Below are 22,875 nucleotides of genomic sequence, written 5' to 3'. Positions count from 1 at the left end.
GAAAGGCGTCCCATTGCTGCTGTGCAGAGGACAGGTAAGCAAGGTGGAAGGAAACTTTCTCTTCCATTAACCTAGGTCACAAGCCATAATTTAAGACTCCAAAGCGTACATGCATATGGGTTTGTGTTCTCATAGAACAGATAATATGGTTAGATCCAGTGCCGAGATTTTTGGGGGGCTTATTTCATCAGTTCTAGGAATTTCTATGACTTCTACTGTCTAGGATGATCAAGACAGCTTTGCTCTCTGCAGTGGAACTGGATTGGGTCCTGCATGTTATCTCCTCGACCTTCAAGGATGGCCATCTGTCTCATTTCTCTACAGAGCTGAGAAACCTCTTCTTACCAGAAGCGTGTGTTCTCAACAGCCGACTCTGTCTCCTTCACAACATCTTTCTTCAAAGTGTCCCTTTTCCATATGCAAGTTGTCTGGCTTTTTCTTCGATGATGGGTAGCCTGGCATATGACAGCATTTCTTGAACTTGAGAGCTCATGAGCATCTCCTAGAGGGCTTCTTAAACCACAGACCTCCGGGCCCCACCCTGACTTTCTGAGGCAGCTGGCCTGAGGTGGGTCCGAGAATTTGTGTTTCTATCAAGTTCCCTGGTGGTGAGGATGTGTGCTCTAAGAGCCACTGACATTCGAAAACCAGCTTCTAATGACTTTCCCACACTTCTGAGTGTTTCGGTAAAGTTTTTGCTGCCCTGGTTTCCCCTGCTAAAAACAGGAATAATCCCACCAACCACCTGTTGCTACCTAATCTAAGAGTATTATAGTTAATACAGCCTCCCATGTAGAGGCTTGCAGCTGATCTCGGGGAAAGCATGTCCCTAACTTTTTAAGACATGCTCAAATCAGCATGTGTTACAGTGTGTCTGCTGCCTTGCTGAGCTGTTCCAAGAGGCAGGGCAGTGATGCCCGACACCCAGCAACCACTGTTTGAAGGGTGGAAGCTCTCATGTTGCACTGAGAGACCTCTTTGGGGACCTTATTGAATGGGCATCACAACTGTGTCCTAGCCGGGTCCACAGCAGATGTGCATATACTTGTTTTTACAAATAATCATGCGTACTCAGCTCCCTTGATTTACATTTTAAGAAATGGTGATGACATGCACCAACATTTTGGGAAAGTGGCACTAACATCTTCATCATCTCTTGGAATTCCTACTTCCCATTTGTTCCTCCAAGTCACTTTAGATAGGCACCATGAGGGCAGCCTTCTCCCTCCTGTGTCGTTCCTCAACAGTGAGCTGACCCAGAAAACCTGATGTCACCTATTCCATGTACTACCTTCCTAATTTTCCCCCCTGCAGTTTTCCTATTTGTTCTAACAACAGAGACCTGGCCCCCAAATGCAGGGACCCAGGCTGTGCTTTACACAAGGGCTCCGACACAAGGGACGCACTGTCAGCAAGCCATCTGTCCTGGAGCAGACTGCAGCCACCTGGAATGGATACCTTTTGTATAGTCTGTATAATTAGAAGGAAGTTTCCAACCAGCCCTTCTTCCATTCTGGCATCACCTGCCACTTCCCAGCACATCCAAGCAGTTTCTCTTAGATGCTCCCTTCCTCTTATATTTGGATCTTGAATCTGTTCCCTCCCTCCTTTGTTTTCTGTGACCCTGGAAAAATTCCGGAAAAAGGATTGGTCCGTACATTTATTCCGGAAAAAGGATTGGTCCGTATGACTTCCTTCTAGATTAGCACTGAAATTCTGCTGCCCTTTTTTAAGTGATAATAAATTCCCAAGCAAAATAACCAAATGAGCATTTCTATCTGGCCCTGGTATCCTGATGTTCAAAGGTTGCATGGGTCTCAGACACTGGCACACATGTTAGGGCCTCTGACGGCCCTAACATTCAGGTAAAAAATATTCACAAGTAACCTCTTTTCTTCTGTTGGTGCTCCATGACAATGTGCCTAGGGTTTCCCGCCTGTTCTCATGATTTTTTTTCACTTTCTCGTTCCTGAACCCCGAGAAAAGTTGGTCGGGAAATTGGGAAAATTGGCTCCTTGAAGCCAGTAATACTCACATGGGAAATAAACGTACTACTCACAGTGTATCTCTTAGACATTTTTCCTATTTATCACCAGGGTTTCTGGGTGGGAATTCCAACCCTTTCTCGGGAATTTTTTTCACTTTTCCACTCCCGAATCCCAGGAAAATTTGGTCGGGAAATCGGGAAAATGGACTCCTTGAATCCAGGTAGTTGGTAGTATTGACCGTCACTTTGTGGAAAAAATTAATCATGGAGAACAGAAAACAGTTTATATCTTGGGATTCAGGAACGGGAAAACGAAAAACATTCCTGAGAACGGGTGGGAATTCCTGCCTGAAAACCCTAAGTGTGTCGAAATTTGACCCTGCAAAGCATGCTGGAGTACCAACGTCCAAGAAGCACATCCTTCCGTTTTCTTGGGCCACTCAGCTTCTGAAGCCCATAGGAAAACAATAGCTGGTTGTACCTGGGCCCAGGAGTTAGGAGCGTCCTCAGGAAGCTCATGTAATGTCAATCTCCCATCTTGGTTCCACTTGCTGGGGCATCGCATCTTCCCCATAACCAGAATCCACCTGTACTCACTACACCTTCTTTCAAACCCAGTCCACTCGGGTGCCTCTTCTTCTGCCACCTCTTTCTGGCTGGCTTCTCCAGCCCCAGATTCATTTCACCCAAGAGCATTCTGTAACCTGGTAGCTGCTGTGGGGCTACATATTAATTATGCCTTTTTATTTCCTGTATTTTCTGATGTCTCTGGGAGGGAGGATTGCCTCTCCCAGGATCAACCAATTCCTAGAGATGGCAAACAACTAGCCTGCACATCTTTTAAATGCAAACCAACGGATTCAGAGCCCACACCCCCACCTCCTGCTCTGTGGGGCTCTCACACTCTGGCTACTATTTCCCTGCCGAAATCACCCCCCTCCACCAGGTACCAGACAACTAGGGACAGCCCTATGCTCTAGAGCCCATGGAAATTATTCGACCTGTCCAATCCTAAGCCTGCTCACCCTGCCTCACCCATTCCTTGCTGGAAGAAACCACAATAAAGGCTCTTGCCCACAGTTCCGCCCCTCCCTGCATCTCCTGAGTGACCCCAGTGCTTCCTTTGTGCCCCCCGCCCCCACCTGGTGCACTCCCTCCTCTTGGGAACTAAGCAACAGACTATGTTCTTAGTGGCCACAGCTCCTGCTCTGTTGGCCTCACCACAGATAATAATATACCCTACAATTTAAATCAGGCTGTGCTTTCAATCAAGGCACTGAGCTCTTCACAGTGGCTCCCCATTGTCTCAAGATCCAAAAGCTCGCTTTCTAAAGCTATCCCTCAGCTAGTGATCTCACTTATGTCACCCTTCCAGCTCTTCAAGTTCCATTCCTAATGGGCCCCCACGTGTCAGGGAGCTCCTGTCCCCCATCTCAGCAAACAGTCCAAACCCGAGTCATTGCTGTCACTTACCCTCATGTGCCACAGGAGATCCACTGGCAAGACTTACTGGGGCCACTTCTAGATACATATATCTCAGATCAGACTTCTTCAGGTGACCATCCCGCCCACCCCATAGCGCAGGCACCACAGCACCTCTCACAGACGAGCGTGGCAGCCAGTCGTCCTCTGCCCCAACTTTCCCCCGCTCCACAACCATTAGCCACACAGCAGACAGCGAGATCTTCTCAGAGCACGGACGGGACAATTTCCTGTCCTGCGTAAACCCCCAATGTGTCCTCACGGCTTTTAGAATAAAACCTATCGGGCTCCAGGCCCCATGTGGGGCTGACCCACCTGTGACTAAGCTAGTCTTTCGCCCCCACCTTGTCCCTCATGTTCCGGCCACACTGGCCCTCTTCCTCTTCCAGAAAAAGCCAAGTGAGAGCCAGTAAAGATCGTTCCCATTGGACTGGAACACTTTTCCGCCCGGAACTTTGCGTGAATTCTTCTTTCTGATCATTTACGTCTCAGCTGGAATGTCACTTTTTCAGAGAGGCCTTTCCTGCGCACCCTAGTTCCTTTCTACTCCATTGCTGTATTTCATTTTCTTCATAGTGCTGGTTACTTGAAAGCATGTTATTTGCTTGTCTATGGGTTTATGGTCAGTGGGTTCCCTCCCAGCCCCACACCCCTACTGTAAGGTATGTTTCAAGTGAGTGGAGATTTGCTCATATCTCTGTGCAGTATCTAGAATACGTAGTATCTAGAATAGCATTTGGTGTGGGGTAGTGGTTACTATTTAATAAATTAGTTGAACTAACTTCTCTTTCAGATTGCTCTATTTTCTAGAGTTCCTAAGATGCAGACTCTCAGTTTATAGTTTTTGGCCCTCGTAATGGATCCCCATGGGCTCTGTGAATTCTGCCTGTGAACTCATCCTTCGCAAGAACTTTTTTCCATGTGCGTCTTGAGTGTCTGACCCCAGGGCTTCTCCATAGGAGGTTTCATATTTGACCTTGAGAGCCTAAGGAACTCCCTGGCTCATACATTAATTTTTCAGCCTTAGAGAGTGGTTGGGATTTGGGACACACAGCCAAGTGTGGTGCAGACTTCAAGGCTCCAATGCCTTAAGGGTGAACTTTTTCCGCCCATAGTCCAAGGCAGTCAGCCAGCTTTGGAGTTGAGTCCCTGTGGTAGGCAAAGATTTTCTAGCTCTGTTATCACTGACAGGTCTAACTCCAAGCTTCATCTAAGAGGCTCAATTCTAGTGCATAAGGGGCCTAAGTGCATAAGAGATCTCAGCTCCAGCCTCTAGTGCAGGTGTTAAAATCTAAGCTCCTCAGGCCTCCTTCTGGTTTAGATGTCCTGCGGGCTGCCTCTGTGTCCACTCTTGCTTGAATGCTCTCCTTGGTCTGGGCCCTGGAAATTCCCCTTTCTTGCACTGAAGCTCAGCATTGTGTATATGTTTGGCTGATGTAGTATCTTATCTGGCATCTCTATGTGTGTTTGGAGGGTCCCTGTCAGTCTAGCCCACCAGTGGGACCAGAAGATCTCTTCAGCCACTCTCTACCCCTTTGTGGTTACTGCTTCTAACCCGAGACCCTGTGTCTAGGTGACCTTGTGCCAAACAGTTTGGTTTATGGTCCTTGTTAATGTACCACTCTTACAGTTACTCCAAAGTACCAAGTGCACTGCTGGGCCCCCTGGGTACACACAATAAATACCTGCTCATTAAAGGAAAGTGAGTGGCTTTCAATACTTTGTCATCAACAGCTGGTCCTGCTGGCTGGTGCTGCAGCTCCCTCCCTCCCTCCAGCAGCCTAGTTCATCCTGTCAAACAACAGAGGCTTCAGGAGCGCAGAGCTTCCTACTGCAGCAGATGGGAGGAGGATGGTAATTAAGAAGGTGATAAAGAAAATGGGAGTTACCACAGTGGCCTTTAAAAGCCAATAATTCTTATGGAGCCTTTCAAGGATGGTAGGCAAAGGTGCAATAACGCATCTCTCACTACTGACTTCCTTTACCTGCCCCCATTACACCCAGGCTTCCACACAGGTTAAGAGGTGATATAATAATAGTAATAACAGTAGCTAATATTAGTGGGCACTCACTGTAGGCCAGACCTTAAATAAGGATACAAATAAAAATAAGGATGACAATGACCATAGAAGTTACACATACGAGTATCGCAGGTCTACCCTAGACTGAGGTGCTAGCGCTGCAACTACGTGGTATCAGTGCCTCAGGATACCTGTCCATCTGTCGGTCCACACACATATTTTACTTATCAAAGTACCCTGGATGCCATTTTCACCATAAAGTTGTTTTTATAATTGTGTGTTTCAAATAATTTTTTTCCCTTAGGTTTTCCAATGTATTTAAATAAATGAACATCTTACCTTGTCTGTCATTAAACCCTAATTTCTTTTTTAACTCTAAATAAAAAAATAAGACAACCCCAGCCCTTTGCCACATGGGACAGGCTCCCAGACCTGTTCCAGGAAACCCTTCTCTGCCGTTTCTCCCTGTCAGGTGTCCTCCTACCTGGGACAGGTGGGAGCAGAGCCTGGGCTGACACTCATAGCCTGGAGGTGATGAGACACCGTCTGCCCTTATAGGATTGTGAATCTCCAAGAGGCTGTGCCCTCCCCCTAGGCCTCCAGCCCCTCCAGGGGTCGGCAGACAGCACAGCACTGGTGCCCTTGGGGGCTGTGCAGGTCAGAAAGTGAGAGGAGGTGGGTGGGAGGATGCCAGAAGGCACAGAGGATCTTGTAGGGCAATGGGGCTCCTCTCCCAGGGCAAGCGTCCTAGTGGGACAAGGGATGGAAGCTGAGGGAAGGCAGGAGGCAGCATGGCATGCGGTAAGAGTGGGCCTGGGTTTAAGGGCCAGCTGGGCGACCTCAGTTTTATCATCTATACAATGGGGTGATGAAATACGAAGACTGAATGATCTACTCTTTGTCTAGTGCTTGCATTTTGCATCTGGCATAGAGTAAACACGATACAAATATTTGTTAAATAAATACATGCCCCGAAATCCAAAACAAGCACAGCCCAGCTCCGGATGTGGCCAGGGAAGGAACAGGAAAGGCTTCCTTGGATGATAAGTGGAAGAGCTGCCCACTCTGTCCTGCTCTGGGGAAGCGATTTCATTCCTTGCCTGTTAAGACCTTGCTGGAGGGAACGGGATGTCCTGAAACATGCAGGGCTCTGTGGGAGGGGCTGTGATGTCCCAGCTCAGGCTGGGAAGGCTGGCAGAGCTGCTGGGAGAACAGCGCAGTTTGGGCAGCTGCTGTGATGAGGGGCCTCCCGAGCGAGTGGCCTTGTTTTCATCCGTTATTGCTGGCTCCCCGCTGCTGCTGAGGTTCTTATGATACAGTCAGCAAAAGTCAGGCCCTTGAGGAAAAAGCACTTGTACTCTGCTCACCGTTCATCCTGATTTCTCTGCTGGGGGATCAACTACCTGTGTGGTGGTGGCACCCAGCATGATGAAGTTAGAAGGTGGGTGCTTTTTTCCCTCCCTGGCACCTTAGAAAAGGAGGCCCCGTTAATGCCCTCTCTGCTCCAATGAACCCAGCTGAGACACAACTGACTGACTTCTTGCCAGACATTTGGTTTTCGTTAGTGACTGAACAACAGAAACACAGTACAGTATGTATAATCTACATGGCAGTATCTTGTACGTGTATAGATTCTACTTCCTTGGGGGAAGTAAGGGTGTTGGCATGGAGAGGGAATGTGAGGGAAGGGAAATTTAAGAGTTATTTATAAAAAGGTAGCACACTCATTTTTTCCCCTAAACATCTCTCCTGCTAAGAAATGACTAATTCCAGGTATGAGACAGAAAATATAAAACATAGGCTGGTACATTTGGGGGGCTTGGAAGTAAGGAAATTATCAAAGAAATACTGGATTCATGTCAAAATGACACAGGATACAACTTAAAGGGGACACTCACTGCCCAAATATTAAATAATTTGAATATAATTAATATCTACGATGGATGGAAATACACAAAATATAAGAACTCATGGGTTCATAATCACTACTAAAAAAAGCACTTCATTGACTGCCTATGAAACTTACTATGATACTAACTTATTATTCATTGTTCTAAAAAGTGATAAATAAAAGGAAAGAAGTAATTGTCCATACAGCCGTTCCTATACAAACTATATTTCAGGGTAACTAAAAACTTGGTAAGAAAAAGTTCTTCGATCATCACTAATAAATGCAGAAAGAACAACAGAATTAGAAAGTCAGCATTTCACAAATTCTTATGATTATCAATGGCTGCTAAAATCATTAAGAAACAATTGATGGAGGGGATTATGCCAGATGGATCGGGCTGAACCTACATATCAAACTAAAAGTGGGAAAGAGTTATATATAATAATACCACCTAGGAAGCAGCCTGCATTAAGTGTGGTGGTTTTCAACCTTGGCTACACATGAACCCCTGGGTTGTTTTAAAACATCTGGTTTCCCAGGTCATACCCCCAGACTAGCATGCGTAGGTGTTTTTCTCCCCCATCAAGTCAACAAGCCAAAAATGAAAAGTCACACATGGCCCTAACAGTCCTATTGAACTTGTCTAGAGCAGGGGTGGACAAACTTTTTTCTGTAAATATTAAGTACTTACAGAAAATAGAGCCCAAAGAGATAAAAATTTTCGGCTTTGTAGGCCACATAGCCTCTGTTGCAGCTGTTCTGCCAGTGTAGTGGGCCCCCGGGCTACAGTCTGCCTGTCCCTCGTCTACAGGAGATAAGGGGGCTTTTCTAAGTCACTCCTGGAGTATCTCCCTATTGCCCCCTCCCAACACAAGGATTCTTCCTTTGCAAATCCATTCATGAAAATCACATCAAAATAACCCAGCAAGCAGGTGTTAAGCCAGACTGATGGAGGGCAGATGACCGGAGCTGGTGAAGGGCACCTGGCGTCTCATTCTACTCTTCTGTACACTTCGTGTATGTTTGCACATTTCCCAAGATACTATGCTTAAAAAATGAAACAAAAAAAAAAAAAAAAAAAAGGGAGCATTCCCTCACAAAACACAAGCTGAAACTAGCAGGAAGTCTGGGGGAGAGCGGGGCCTAAGTCCTGTGCTTCATCTGTCTCCTGCCTGGTGGTGGCAGGACGCAGCCTTCAGAAAGCGCTGGCAGATGCATCAGGTGGTAGAGCCTTTGGGGAGGATACTCACGACCAATAGAGCAGCATGAGCAGGAAGGGGCAGATGATGAGGGCCTGCAGGACCTGCCAATCCCGGCACAGGGCGGCCAGCCCGGGCATGAGGAACTGCCCCGCCATGGCCACGAAGCTCGCCACCATCGTGATCATGAACCGTTTTCCAGGGGGGCACAGCTCTATTCCTGGAACACAGAAGGGACAAGAGAGAAATGAGCGTCCTGCCCCATGGCCTGGGGGCGCCGTGGGAGCACCAGGGCCAGTGTACCTCTCAACCAGCCAAGAACCGTAAAATCGCTGTTATTTGCTGCTGCCACCACAGCCCTATATGATTGTCAACATGAGATCCTCACGTTTACAGTTAGATGAGCTGCAGCCGCACTGGGAAGGGGGGGATCATTGCTCAAGGTCGCAGAACAAGTCGGTGGCAAAAGGATGCTGTTCCTCGGAGTTGTCTACCCAGAAACTAGGACATGCGGCTCTGTATGGGGACAGAGTGTTTACAGCACATGTCCTACGTCCTCTGCTATCTGGGTGCCGCTGAGCTCCCTGCAGAGTGGATCCCCTCTGGGTCCCCTCTGATGCCCATCTGATGCCATTTCTTCCTTCTACATGCTGTACGAGGGACAGGGCACCAGGAACATCCATCTGCTCACTCCCACCCACCTGCACCGTCACTGCTAGTCCTGACTCCAGGGCTCCTTAGGACTGAGTTCCAGGCAACCCACTCAATGGTGACACCAAGACAGACTGAGTCGCATTGCAGCTTATCTATCTGAACAAGACAAACCCAAACAATAAAGCCGACTCGGATCATGTTGTAATGATCTCACCGGAAGCTTCTCCTCCATACTGGAATTCTCCTGCCCACTGTGACATGGGTATGCTGTGCATTCCTTTCTCTGTGACGATTAGGGAGATAGCTCCTCCAGCAGGGATGGGTCTGATTCATTTTCATGGCTCCAAAACAAAACCAGTGTCTGTTTTCTACTAAATGTCTCCTGAATGGAAGGACACCATTCAGAAGGTTTCCCTCCTGTTTGCAAGAATCTATGCTTTTAATTTGACCTTGAGATAAAAAGATGGTCACAAAACCTTAAATTGTAGCACCCAAGTGACTACCAGTACAGATGTACTACATGAATTCCTATAATGAAGGTCCTCAATACTAGAAAGACAGCTGGGTTTTACATATTTTTTCTCCTATAGAGCATGTAAATTTATTTGTTTATTGTCTAGAGACCAGAGCTGAAGTAGGAGGTTGAAAAGCAGTAAGAAGGGGAGCAGATTAGAGGGGAGAACAGACAAACTACACTTGGCCACAAGGATAGAATCAGCCCTAACAGGGGGAGGACATCACGCCAGCAAATACATACACCAGCTCGTCTGTAGGAAAAAATCATAAAGTCATCAGAATTTCCATTTCTGCTCTGCCACAAACAAACAGATCATCCTAGCTATCGGTGAGTGAGAGACAAACCTGGCCTCACTGAATATGGCGTATAAAGAATGTTTGCCATTTAATAAAGAAAACAGGATTGAACAGCCGTCTCCTGGCCATTGATGGTGATGTTGTCCTTCTCAATGCACAGGCCAGGTTCACTTAAAAGATGACTTCCCAGCAGGGCTCCAGGAGTCACCCCAGGTCTGGCACTGAGGCTCTTAGAAATAATAGAGAGGCTGGGGTCTCTTTAGAAAAGACTACCAGTTGTAGGTTAAGCATGCAGTAGATTTGCTGCTATGGAAACCAGAAAGCGGCATTAGGCTGGGTAAGTTCAGTGTCTCCAGCTCGGCATCAGCTAGTACCAGATGAGAAAATTTAGCACTTGGCCCGCAGGTAACCTTTAAACAAAGTCAGAGAGGAAATGTCAAAGTAGCATCATGCTTCATGATGCCACAACAGGTGCTGCCCATAGCTTGCAATTTTTCTTGTCACGGCCTTTCTCTTTAATTTTGTGATACAGTAAGTATGAAAATATCTGCAACTACAATTATTTCACCACAGACACCCTTGGGGACGTCTAATCCCACACACGAATCTACATTATGTACAATCACACCAGGATCAGGAGACGCCTTTCCGAGGGAAGAGACGTCCGGGTTTGTGGATGGAAAATCATTCCTGTGGGCAAACTCTCCCTTGGCTGCAAATGAGATGCTGTGACTGGTACATATTAGCATTACTGTTGATATGGCAATGATTCCATTGTTGTAGTTTATCCTCTGTGGGCTGCTCTTGTTCCTCGCTTATAAGTGGTCTGAGAGGTCCTCTAACTCCTCACCACTTGGACCTGAAGCATCCGCCTCACCTGGGAGCTCGTTAGCGATGCAGAGCTCAGGCCCCACTCCGACCTACAGAATCAGAACCTGCATTTTAACAAGATCCCCAGATAACTCGCTGAGAAGCACTGGCTAACTATATTTCCCCCAAACCAAAAGCATCACCCAAAGCAGGAGCAATGTTTTTGCCTCCCAGACACACATCTATGAGAGATGAATAAATAAAATCATTTTGTGACCTCTCCACTCCTTCTGCTTTGGTAGGAATCCAGCAGAGATTTTACTTATTTCATCAGGTAGGAAAATGTAGAGTACTCCAGCAGCTTTATGGTGTTTCAACATTCCTGCTGGGGCAATGGAAAAACACAGCGACCTGATGAAAGGACACAGGTATGACACTTGCTGATAATGACCTTTTGCCTTGACTCAACAGAAATTCTTTTCAAACTGCCTGAAATCAACTACATTCTGAAGGTGGCTATAAAGATGTTTTTTTTTAAAAAAGGCAATTATCACAGAACCGCAGGCACTTCAAGCTTGCCATTAATCATATGTTCCTTTTGGATGATGAGAAATCAGTTTTTCTGAGGTGGAAGAGAGGAAGAAATAAGCCAGAACACACAAATAAGTCCTCACATGCGGCAGGAGGGGATGGGGACTGCAGGTGGAGCCTCTCTGCCCAGGAAGGGCCTGCTCCCAGCTCTGCAAACAGGAGCAGGGGGTGAAAGAAGTGTGTGAAAGCTGAAGAGTCGGGGGCTTCACACACTTCGGAGATGCTTGGAGCCACCTGACCAGGGCCACTGCGCTTGATCCTGGAAGGCGGCAAAGCCGGCCACCAGCAGGGAATGCTGTCCCCAGCCACCCGCTCAGGACCTGGGTTGTGTGGAAAAGGTTATCCACAGGTAGCCGGACACTCTGAACTGCCAGCTGGTCAGCAGCCCCTGTGGAAGGTCCAGGGTGTACACCGTGTCACAACATTTGTTAGAGCCACTTTCTTTGCCAATAGGGTCAACCTCAAGTTATCTTAGTAGATTTTTACTTATGGGCAGCACCCCCCACTGTTATGTAAAACAATTAAAGGTCACAAAAAAATATCATCTTAGGTGATGTACCATAGATTCAAACATAAAAATATCTCAAGTGTCTAGCACATAGTGCTAGCCGGACAGTCTGGATTTAAATCCTTTTCCCAGCACTTACAAGCTTATGATCTTGCTTCAGTCATCTAGGAGTTCTGTGCCACAGTTTAGTCTATCTGTAAAATGGGCTGTTGTGAGCATTAAACAGGCTTAGAGTGCCTGAATACACTAAATGCTATATGTTAGCTTTTGTAGGTATTAATATTATGCATCGTTACCATATACAATAACATAATTATTGCCAAGTCACTCTGATCTCACTTGACCTCTTTATTATTCACCTGATCTGGTGAATTTCAGGGTAGGACTGAGGACTGTTCTAAAAAGACTGAAAAAGGGAAATAGCCTACAATGACAGTCTACACTCTTTTTTCTCATTATATTTTATTTCATGGAGATTCTCTTAGATCTAGAAAAAATTCATCAATTAAAAAAACAGAACTAAGTGAATCCAAGAAAACCACAACAAAAATTCCCATTGTTAAAATTACCTTTCCCCTAACACCTTAATGGAGAAGGCTTAAAAGTTATTCTTACAAGCGTGATACACTTTGTTGATAAGCAGAGAAATTACTGAAGGCTATGAGAATTAAATAGCACACAATTAAGACTTAACTGAGGCATTTGGCCTGAAAAACAAAACAGGGACCATGACCACAACAGTCTGAGCAGCTAGGGTGCAGGAGTAGCCCCAAAGCCCCTCTGCAGTTTCTGTTTGAAACGTGGTGCTGGGAGTGGAGATCTTTTAGAGGATTATAACTTTGGGAAGATTTGCTTTTCAGAAGGTTTCAGATTCTTACTAATTTCTTGGAGGAAAAGAAAGTAGTGCTGCCCAGACCAGTCACTTCAGGTGATAGAGGAAGAAGACCTGACGGAAGTGAGGCATTGAAGCCTAGGGGTCATTAGTCGGCCCAATAATCACTCCTCGAAAGGAGGGAGTGGGGTCAGTTTGCAGTGTCAACATTGCTAGGCTACAGTCCCCAGGCATTCGATCAACAGTAATCTAGGTATTTTATAGCTATAATTGAAGTCCATAGTTAATTTTAACTAAGGTAGATTATCTCAGATAATCTAGGTGGGCCTGACCTAATCAGTTGCAAGACCTTAAAAAGAGTCTGAGACTTCCTTGAGGAAGATGTAAACATTCTACCTGTAGACGGCAATTGTACCCCATTCCCGACTGCCAGGCTGCCCTTCCTGCCAGCTTGACCAACGGATTTCAGATCTGCCTAACTTGACCCCACAATCGTGTAAGCCAATTCCTTGCAGAAAATCTCTTTCTACGTATCTCCTCCTGGTTCTGTTTCTCTGGTTGAGCCTTGATACAGAGGTCAGGCATCTTGCACCCATACCAGGTCACACAGGACCCCCATGAAATCTTGTCTCATAAGCTGTTTGTCCTGCTGGCCACTGTGCCTTCCCACAGTGCTGCCAGTAGGGTCTGATACCTCCCAACCCTGCTTCTTTTTCCAGTCTGGCCTGGACCCAGTCCCCCAGCCTCACAGGACACTGCCAAGCTCAAGGGGGCATCTAAGTGAAAAGCCGTGAAGGTGGCAGGCACCCTTCTACTCTCTCTGCTAAGTATGTAGATGGCCCTTAGACGGGTTGCCCAGATTAGACGATGCAATGGCACTGAGAATAGGCGAGGACATGCAGCATAGGCGTCCTTTAGCAGAGGGGAGCAGGGCAGAAAGAAGAAAGCTGAAGAGTCAGGGGCAACACATGAGATTTACCTTCAGAAAGGATTTCTGTAACTTCTACAATAAGAAGAAAATGCCATGATGCCTTTTGTCTTTGTTTTGGGAGGGCAACGGTTAGGGAGAGGGTGCTCTGTCCCACCGATACCTCCCCATCAGGAATTTGAGGGCCAATCTGAAAAGGACCTTGGAGAGAAACATCTTTCCAAGGCCCCATCCAGCTTGGAAATTCCATGATCCTATAAAAGAACCTCATAACAAAAGATGAAACACTGCCATTTGTGACAACATGGATGGGTTTTGAGATTATTTTGCTAAGTGAAATAAGTCAGACAGAAAAAGTTGAGAATCATATGACTTCACTCATGTGTGGGATATAAAACTAAAGGCAACAAAGGAACAAGACAAACAAATAAACAAACAAAAACTCATAGACACAGACAACAGTTTAGTGGTTACCTGAGGGTAAGGGGGGGAGGGGGGTGGTAGAAGAGGGTAAAGGGGATCAAATATATGGTGATGGAAGGAGAACTGACTGTGGGTGGTGAGCACACAATGTGATATACAGATGATGTATTATAGAATTGTACATTTGAAACCTATGTAGTTTGTTGACCATTGTCACCCCAATAAATTTTAATTAAAAAAAAGAGCCTCTAAGAGGCCTTAAATATGCATATGGGATAAATTTCAAACACTCTCCCAATTAAAATGATGGCATCAAAGCAATACTAGCGGAACTTAACCACGAGGTCTGAATGAAGGGTTGTAAGGGTGTGTAGCCCCAAGGGTGGGTCCAAGTTGCTCTATCATCTGAATTCAGCTCCACTGTCACCTCTGAAGCAGGAGCTCTAGAGTGTGGCATCTACAAACTCTGTGGGTTGGTGACAGGGCACCTCGGGGGGAACCTGTGTATTTGGAAGGTGCTACAAGAGGAACCCAGAAGTCAGGTGACTATTAGAAAGAAAAACAAAGTCCTTCTGGGAAACACTTCAGAGCATGTCCACCAAGAACCTCAACATGCAAAATATCCTCCTTTGGTGGAGACCAACGCCTCTGTTTTCTCATTTATTCCCTCTTTGTCACCCATGCTCAGTCAGATGGATTTTGAAAGCCTACAGTTTTGCTGGTATTCAATGATAAATAATGATTTTAGAAACTCCTTGCTCACACAACTTTATTTATTTACAAAAGGACCCCTTGTTCATATAAAGCTGAGCCTATCATGGATGTGTGCCCTCTCAGCACCAGCAGGCACAGCTGATTTGCATGTCAGGACCCCTTGGCTGAGGGTGGCAGAGTTGGACCAGCGCGTGTTACATAGTGAGACGCTCACACTGAAGCTTCCAGGCAAGGGACAGCTCTGTGCTGGTGTGAGCTGGCAGAACTCATCCATGCTTCACGTCTGAGGCACTCCTGCCAGATGTGCCAGTCAGAGAATAAGGCTGTAACATTCTCTTACCACCCCTCTCCCCCTCCCCCCCAAATACTAACTGTGCACTGGATTTGGGAATTAATTAAAAACATTTTTGGAAAAGACATTTCCCATCCCTTCTATAATAGGTAAGTGAATAAAACACAATTCTTATTCTTTCTTAAATATGTATATTTGAAAACTGTGTATGCGTGCTGAAGTCTGTTTTCTTGGCATCACTAAGCGTTCCTAGCTTCTCTAAAACGAGCCTGCAGGATTTTTCTGGATCAGAGTTGGCTAGTACCAAAGCAATATGCAGTTGACTGACAATATTTACACCAGAGAACAAAGAATGTGCCCTGCAGGGGACAGGCGGAGGCCCCAACTGCGGGAGAAAGTCCTTCCCTGGCTCTTTCACGCCAAGGAAGTCACTCAACCTCTCTGCACTCCTGTTTGCTGGTCTATAAAGTAAATAATAATCTTCCCCACTGCACAGTGATGCATAGCTAACCTCCATGGAAGGTTTCCCATTTGCTGATGTCCTTACAGACCTCAGGCCATGTTGGTGAGGCTCTGGGTAGGCTTATTTCGCTAAGAGACTAACTCCAGTGAATTCATATGGGACCTAAAGTATCCTGTGTTTTAGGGAAAACTTGGTCAGAACCGACAAAATGATACGGTGTACAAGCTCCACATAATAGGATTCTTATTTTTCAATAGCCTCCGCTATTCAAGGAAAGCTAATGAGGTTACTTGGAAAGAAGAATCTCTTCTGGGTAAGGGGCTTTGACCTCCAGAGGCTGTGAGGGCACAGTGTGGAGGGTGAGGCACAGCTGTCCCTCTTCCTGCCACCAACTTCCCCTGCAGTGTTTCATTCTAGCCATGAGCCCTATGCCCAGACCCACCTTTCCCTCCTCACAAATTCATAGACCAGATTCCCAGGAAAGAAGCAGAAAGGTCTGAATTGAGGAAAAACAAGCCTCTAAGCTGATAAAAACACACACTGCTCCTCATAAGCTCAGTAAGGATTCAAAACACTTCTCTCGCACACTCTATTTGATGAGAAAAGCCAGCCCTTGCAGTTTCCCTAGCGGTACTGCCCCAGGTCACTCGGGCTGGACCCAAGATACCTCTCCACACAGGATGAGCTCACTGGAGGAGGGAGACAAGACAGGCTCAGGACAGGACAGTCTCCCCAAACTGTATTCAAGCACCGCAATTAAACACTATTCTTGGAATGGCCTGGCAAATGAGAAATCCATCAAAATACAGGGCACTGCTGAGTGGCTCAGCCGCCCCACAAAGGGGCAAGCCCACACGGAGGCTGACTGGGCCACTGCCACTAAGCTGCACAGCCCTGTGGCACAGGACATACACCATCCATACATGCCACTTTTCTAAACTCACCGTCCTTTCAAACTGAGCCATTGTCCCTTTCCTCCCACAGTCCTCCTCTATTATCAGTCAAATAGCTTAGAAGCACACTGCAGCCACTGCCCTGCTTTCTCCATCACTGTCTTCTGGGAGACCAGGGGGTTGGCAATGCCACCTGACTCACTTGGGCACTGGCTTCCTCCAGCCTGACTCCAGCTCAGCCTGAGGGCTGCGGATGCCCACATGAGGCCACTAGAGGCCCCTCCAAGCGGCTCTTGAGCTACTTGAGTCTCACCCAGCAAGGGGAACACCTCCAGAAAGCTTCAGCTGGCTAATGGCTGGCTAACTAGCCCGTCTTCGGACACCTGTGGGCCTCTCTCCTCTTTATTGCACTTCCTCTCCTTCCAGCCACAAACAAAACTGGGCCTGGAAGCGAATGCGACACTCAATAATTAATGCCCTGGCCAAGGACACAGGGCCCCAGGAATCCTGAAAAACAGACCTCTGGACATGTGATTGTGGAATTCTTTATTATAGCATGAAGGCCTGAAATAGCCAGTCATGTAGACTCAAATAGCATTTTAGGGCTTGACTGTAAAAGGTTGCTATTATCACAACAGCTCCAAATCTTCCCTTCCCAGGGGAAACTGCCTTTTCCTTTTAATTTAGGACCTGCCAACCTGAAGGAATGGTAGGAAGACTCTAAAAAGCTGTTTTCTCCATCAAGAAAAAGAGAAAATAAAAAATACGAAAATTTAAATATTTCCTATAAATCACATTCCAGCTTCTGCTAGATACGTAGACATGGACATTTTAATGCTCAAAAGCAGAAGTACCAAATTAGTTACCTGCTCAGTACCTATTAGGTCTCCAGTACCTGGTTAAGTAACAACTCCCACTAGCTGTGGGCCAAACATTTCAGGAGGCATTTTTCATGCGTTCAACTCATCTAATCTGCACAGCAACTCTATGATGTAGGTTTTGTTTTTAGTGTTCCTTTTATACAAGATCCTAAAGCTCAGAGTGATTAAACGACTTGTCCAAGATCAAACGGCTAAGGAAGGAATGAGGTAGAAATTGAAGCAGGGGTCCCTGCTGTGTGCCAGACACTATCCTAGGCTTTGAGGAAGAGGCTGAGCAAAGAGAGGAGCCTTCACCTCCATAAGGCTTAGATTTTGGCAGGGCGCAGGAAATAGGCCATACCAACTAGGGACTCCATTTGAAGACACTTCCTGCCTGCAGCAGAGGAGTGGGGATGCACAGTGGGCAACAGAACGTTAGAAATTACTATCCAGGTATTCCAGACACCAGTTCCAAAGTAACACTTCTCAACCCTCATTTTCTGCAGTAGGATCCATTCTATGGATCAAAATCACACTTACTGACTAGTCGTATTTGCATAATTAAATTATGCATCCAAGCAAATGGAAGCCTCATAGGCCTTCAGATGTGAAAGCTCAGGAGTGTAGCTGAATGGAATAGTCTTAAATTACTTCCAACAGCATGCACTCAGCTCCCCAAATGTCAGAGGGCAGGTAAGATTACTCAATTTTTATTTCTTATCGTCAGTGCTGTCAATATTGTCGTTATTTTATGAGCTTGGCAAGCAATCAGGAAATTAGGGGTGGAGTTTATGATAAGTAGAATATCGTTCCACATGAGTTCATATTATCGTTACTGTGTAACATCTAGCAATAGTAAATGCATTTCACTCTTTGGCATAATTTTCCTAAATAAGGAAGAATCATTAACAACATCGTTAAACAAGGCCTTTCTTTTTTTCTTATTTTCTTATCTTCCCATCTTCTCTTGCATCTGCACTTAACAAACCTTTCCTTTTGAAAGTTCACATATTCACAAAGAAGAGGGAAGACACCTATGTACCATCTGCTAGATTCAGCAATTATCAGTGTTTCGCTTCTCTTGGTTCTTCTGCTTCTTTTCTCTCTTTTACTCTTTCCTGTAATATTTTAAATCGGATTCTTGAAATCATGTCATTTCACTTCTAAATACAAATGTATGTCTCTCTATAGAAAGGACATTTTCTTACACAGGCAATACCATCATCACATCTAACAAAATTAGTAATTGATATTACTTAATATCCAGTCTGTGCTCAAATTATTCAGATTCCTTCAAAAAAGCTCCGTTATGGTTGTATTTAAAAATAAAAAGATCAGGTCCAAACAAGATCCATATGCTGCACATCTCTTAAGTCTCCTTCAATCTAGAGCCCTCCCCATCCCTTCCCCCCCAGGGCACTGTGCTGTTGCAGAAGCCAGATGTGACAGCTCACGGCTGGGTCTGGTATTCACCTCACAGCACCCTAGGAGGCACACCGACTTAGAATGATGCTATGAGATGAATCAAGGATTCAAGTGCAGGCGTCTGAACCTTCCATCCTGGAGCCGTTCACCAACATTTTTCCTGCTGGTTTTAGCATCCTCTAGTGATCAATGCCCGCCCATGTCACTTATTTCATTAGGGGGTGCAAAATGGGGATTTGATTTTCTAATTCTACCCTTCATTCTGCACTCTTTTTCGCCTTGAATTATTTCCTAAAGAAGAACTTTGATTCACCAGTGAGGGCTATTTCTTTACCCAGAAACATAGTTAATTCAGAAGAGGCAGCACTATATAGTGATGATTAGTCTGGGTAATGAATAATTTCACATATCATGTCACCTTTCAGTGGCTCCCACTGCACTCAGAGCAAAAGCAGTCTTTCACGATGACTGAACACCTCTTATGATCTCCACCCCTCCCTTACCCCGCAGAGCTCATCATCTGCCACTTTCCCCTTTGCTCACTCCACTTCAGCCTAGTGGCCTCCTTCTTGCACTTACTGTCTGTTCCTTGTACCTGGAACACCCTCCCCAGAGAGTCATATGGCTCCCTCCTCCCTTTCTTCAGGTCTCTGCCTAAGTGTCACCTTCTCAGGGAAGCTCTGCCTGCCCACCCTATACAAAATAGCAATCCCTACCCCTTCTCATGTCCCTAAGTTCACCCTGACGACTTATCACATAGTGGAGATTATGTGTGGAACAGTGGTTCTCAAGCGTGATCCCAGACCAGCGGCATCATCCCCTGGGACCATGTTCCTAGGGCTGTTCTTCAGGCCTGAATCAGAACTGGGGTTGGGCCCAGCCATCTGTATTAAAGAGCCCTGCAGTGACACTGATGATTCCCAAATGTAGTGGACTTTACAAATATTATATCATCTAATCCTCCCTAACCCTAGGAGTTAGATGCCACGTTATTCTATTTGATGACAAAACTCAGATTTCTGGGCCCCACCCCTGGAGATGGACTCAGGTGATCTGGGCATGGTCCCAGAATCTGCATGTGTAACAAGTTCCCAGGTGATGCTGCTGGTTCAGGGACCCCATTTTGAAAACCAGTGCTCTGAATACTATAGGTAGAGAGAGTCTCACACATCTTAACCTGGAGACCTCATAATTAATTTTCCAAATGTAGCATTAGCATATTAAAAATAAAACAAAACAAAGCTACATTACAGTTTATAACACCCGTTGGCCTACTGGCCTTGGAGTGACTAGACGCTTGCTGTTTTCCCCATCACCAGACATGTGATTTTTTTATTTTCCATTGAAGAAAATAGTTCTTCCAATGCCTAAAGGGCAAGGCAGTCAGAGGCATAAAAGACCTGAAGTTGCAAAGAAATCCAACTCTCAAACTATTCCAGTTGAAAGGCAACTCAGAGCCCACCACCCGGGCTGGTGGAGTCAAATGACTGGCAGACAAGAAGTGTGCCAAGCGGACCTGGTGTGAGGGGCGGGGCCTGTGGCAAATCACCCAGTGCTTGCCTAGTTTACAGGCCTTTAAATTCAATTATAAAATAAAACACTGTCTAGGTCACACAAAACATGACTAGGGTCAGGGTCTGGCCACACCATGCCAGGCTGCAAACGCTGAACCTCACCCAACCTGCTCATTTTATTGAAGGGGAAAATAAGGTCACAGAGTTAGTTGGTAGCAAAAGCAAGACATGAATTCCAAGCTTGGGGCACTCCGGGGTTTACTACGTTGCCTCTGGAGAACACAAGTCACTTGGATTGCTTCTGGTTTATTTTTAAATGGAGATTACAATAAAAACAAGAGTCAAACTTGATGTGACATAAGGCAGTTAAAATTAGCTCTCTCCTCCACCAAATCAGGAAACCCCTCTGTGCTATATTCAACCTAACAACATCAGCCAACTAAACAAAGGGTCAGATAGCCAGCAACGGGGAAGGGATTTTCAAGAAACGGGTCCATGATGACAGGATATACTGGCCAGAGGGATCAGTAAGTGGTTTTGCTCCCGATGCAAGAGAAATGGTGTATCCTCAGCAGCAGCAGAGGAAGGGTCTGAGATGTTCTAAGGTCCAGCACCATCTTGCCCCAGGGCCATCTTGCTTCTGACATAACTTGTTCCATGATGTGTTTGCCTTTGAATTTTCTGCACATGGGGGCATGGTGGGAGGAGGAATTTGACACTATAGAGTACTAGTTCTCAGCCAGGTACTGCCCTGGGACTTTAGGGACAATGCCCCTTCTGTGGCAAAGCCTCTTGTCCCATGTGAGAACAAAGCCTCAGAGGGCATGGGTCTGCAGTCCCATCTAGGGAGGTCCAAAGGTCACACGGCCTTCACCACAGCCATACATCTGTGCGCTGTTGTGCGAACAGTGTGGGCTCGGTAAACAGATGCTGAGTAACACATTTATAATCTTCAAGTAACAGAATACACCCCCACACACACTTAGATCCCCCTTAAAAGCCAAACTCTTCACAGCTCAATTAGAGCTCGCAGCACAGGACAAAGCCCTACCATAGGACAAAGCCCTACCGTGACCCCCACTTACTCACAGCTGTGTGGCCTTGAGGCAGCCACTTACCCTCTTAAAGCTTTAGTCAGGGCCCTTGTCTCCAAGATGAGCATCATATATTTCTTCTCTCCTGGAAGCCGGGGCTGTGTCTCCCCTTTGGGGTTGCGGGGGGCTCCATCTGTCCCTCCAGCTCTAAATTGTATAAAGTTATAACCCAGCAGACTCAAATCTGGACCCTGGAAAAGGATTACATTAAAGTACTGCTCTGCTCTATTCTAGAAGTGGCTATTGGAAGCCTAGCAAATGCTTCCAATAGAAAATACATACACACAGATTGCACCTCACCCAACTCAACAGTTAAGCAAATTTTCCCAATAAACTGGGAATCAAAATTCCTGCCTGACCATCTACTCCAGGCGGTTGGAGGTAGGGGACAGTGCCTCATCACATGTTTCCTCTTCTGCTGTCACACCCACATTATTTCTCACCTGGACTGCTACAACAGCTTTTCATGAAGGTTTTCCCTTTAATTCATCTGACACTGCTGACAGAGTACTGCCCCTCAAGCATAGCTCTGTTATATTTCAACATTCCTAAAAACGCCAAGTCCAGACTCTTCATGCTATTCACGGTTCTCTTCGATTTCACCCCAGCTCACCTTCCCAGCCCTATATCCTGTCTCACTTTCTGCTGTCCTCACGCAATTCAGTGTTCCTGGCGAATCAAACGGTTCTAAGCCTTATACCTCCTGCCACTCCCCAAGCCCCCACCACTCCCAGCCCATCTGTCTCTGTCTACTCAATCCCCTTCCCATCCATTAAGGACCAGCTCCTCTGGTGTCTTCCTCCACCAACTCCCGACTGCCAATCCAGATGTAACCTCCTCCCGCTGGACCCCAGAGCATTCTGCAGCCACATTCTAGAACCTCTGATCTCCCCTTCTCCTTGTACCCGTTAGTGCCTCCCCCATAGCCGTGAGCGCCTCGAAAATGAAAACCATGCTTGTTCCTCTCTGCATCCTTCTTAATGTCTAGTACTGTATTCAGCACCTATCAGCTGCTCAATAAATGTTGAATTAAAACAACAGAAATGAGAAAGGCACATATTTCCATGGGAGCCAAACAACTGGGTAAATTCAAAAAGGACTGCAGTTTTTATTAAGTACCTTTACACGAGGGCATGGAGGTCTGTCATGAATGGAGGTTCTGAGGGCTCTCTGCACCAAACACTAATGCAACGAGCTCGTCAAAGCTGCCCTGACCACAGAGAAGCTAGTAGGCCTGCTTATTAGAGCAACCACACCCCCACTACGGCTCCCACTGCTCCCTCACGTAGAGCATTTACTGAGCTGCTACCATGGTTTTGGTGGGGATAGCATTTATCACTTATGCAGGGCTTGTATGTGCTAGGCACTGTGTGAGGCACCTTTTTTATTTTTTTTGTTTTTATTATAGGAAGGAACCTATGAGGTATTAGGCAATTATTATCTTTTTTCTTTTCTTTTCTTTTTTTTTTTTTTTTTATAGA

The 22,875-nt window shown here is 46.1% G+C and overlaps 2 protein-coding genes across 4 annotated transcripts in view; one reads left to right on the top strand and one right to left on the bottom strand.

Moving 5' to 3' along the window:
• The window catches only part of SLC22A23 (solute carrier family 22 member 23), a 182,934-nt gene that overhangs the window by 45,042 nt on the left and 115,017 nt on the right, over nt 1-22,875 (bottom strand). For all 3 annotated transcript variants that reach the window (XR_012497347.2, XM_019752356.3, XM_074335281.2), the window contains exon 4: nt 8,632-8,800. Coding sequence is in view for 2 of the 3 variants with exons in the window: in XM_019752356.3 (XP_019607915.3) it covers nt 8,632-8,800 (169 nt within the window). In the remaining variant the exon portion in view is untranslated. The remainder of the gene's footprint in view (nt 1-8,631; nt 8,801-22,875) is intronic.
• PSMG4 (proteasome assembly chaperone 4) overlaps nt 1-22,875 on the top strand; it is an 82,962-nt gene that overhangs the window by 54,149 nt on the left and 5,938 nt on the right. The gene's annotated exons all lie outside the window — the stretch shown is intronic.

This window comes from Rhinolophus sinicus, chromosome 14 (assembly GCF_057876585.1).
Source record: "Rhinolophus sinicus isolate RSI-liver-muscle chromosome 14, RSI-T2T, whole genome shotgun sequence".
NCBI classification, from domain to species: domain Eukaryota; kingdom Metazoa; phylum Chordata; class Mammalia; order Chiroptera; family Rhinolophidae; genus Rhinolophus; species Rhinolophus sinicus.
Note: the sequence above shows the minus strand (reverse complement) of the source record. Positions and strands in the feature narration are given on the sequence as shown.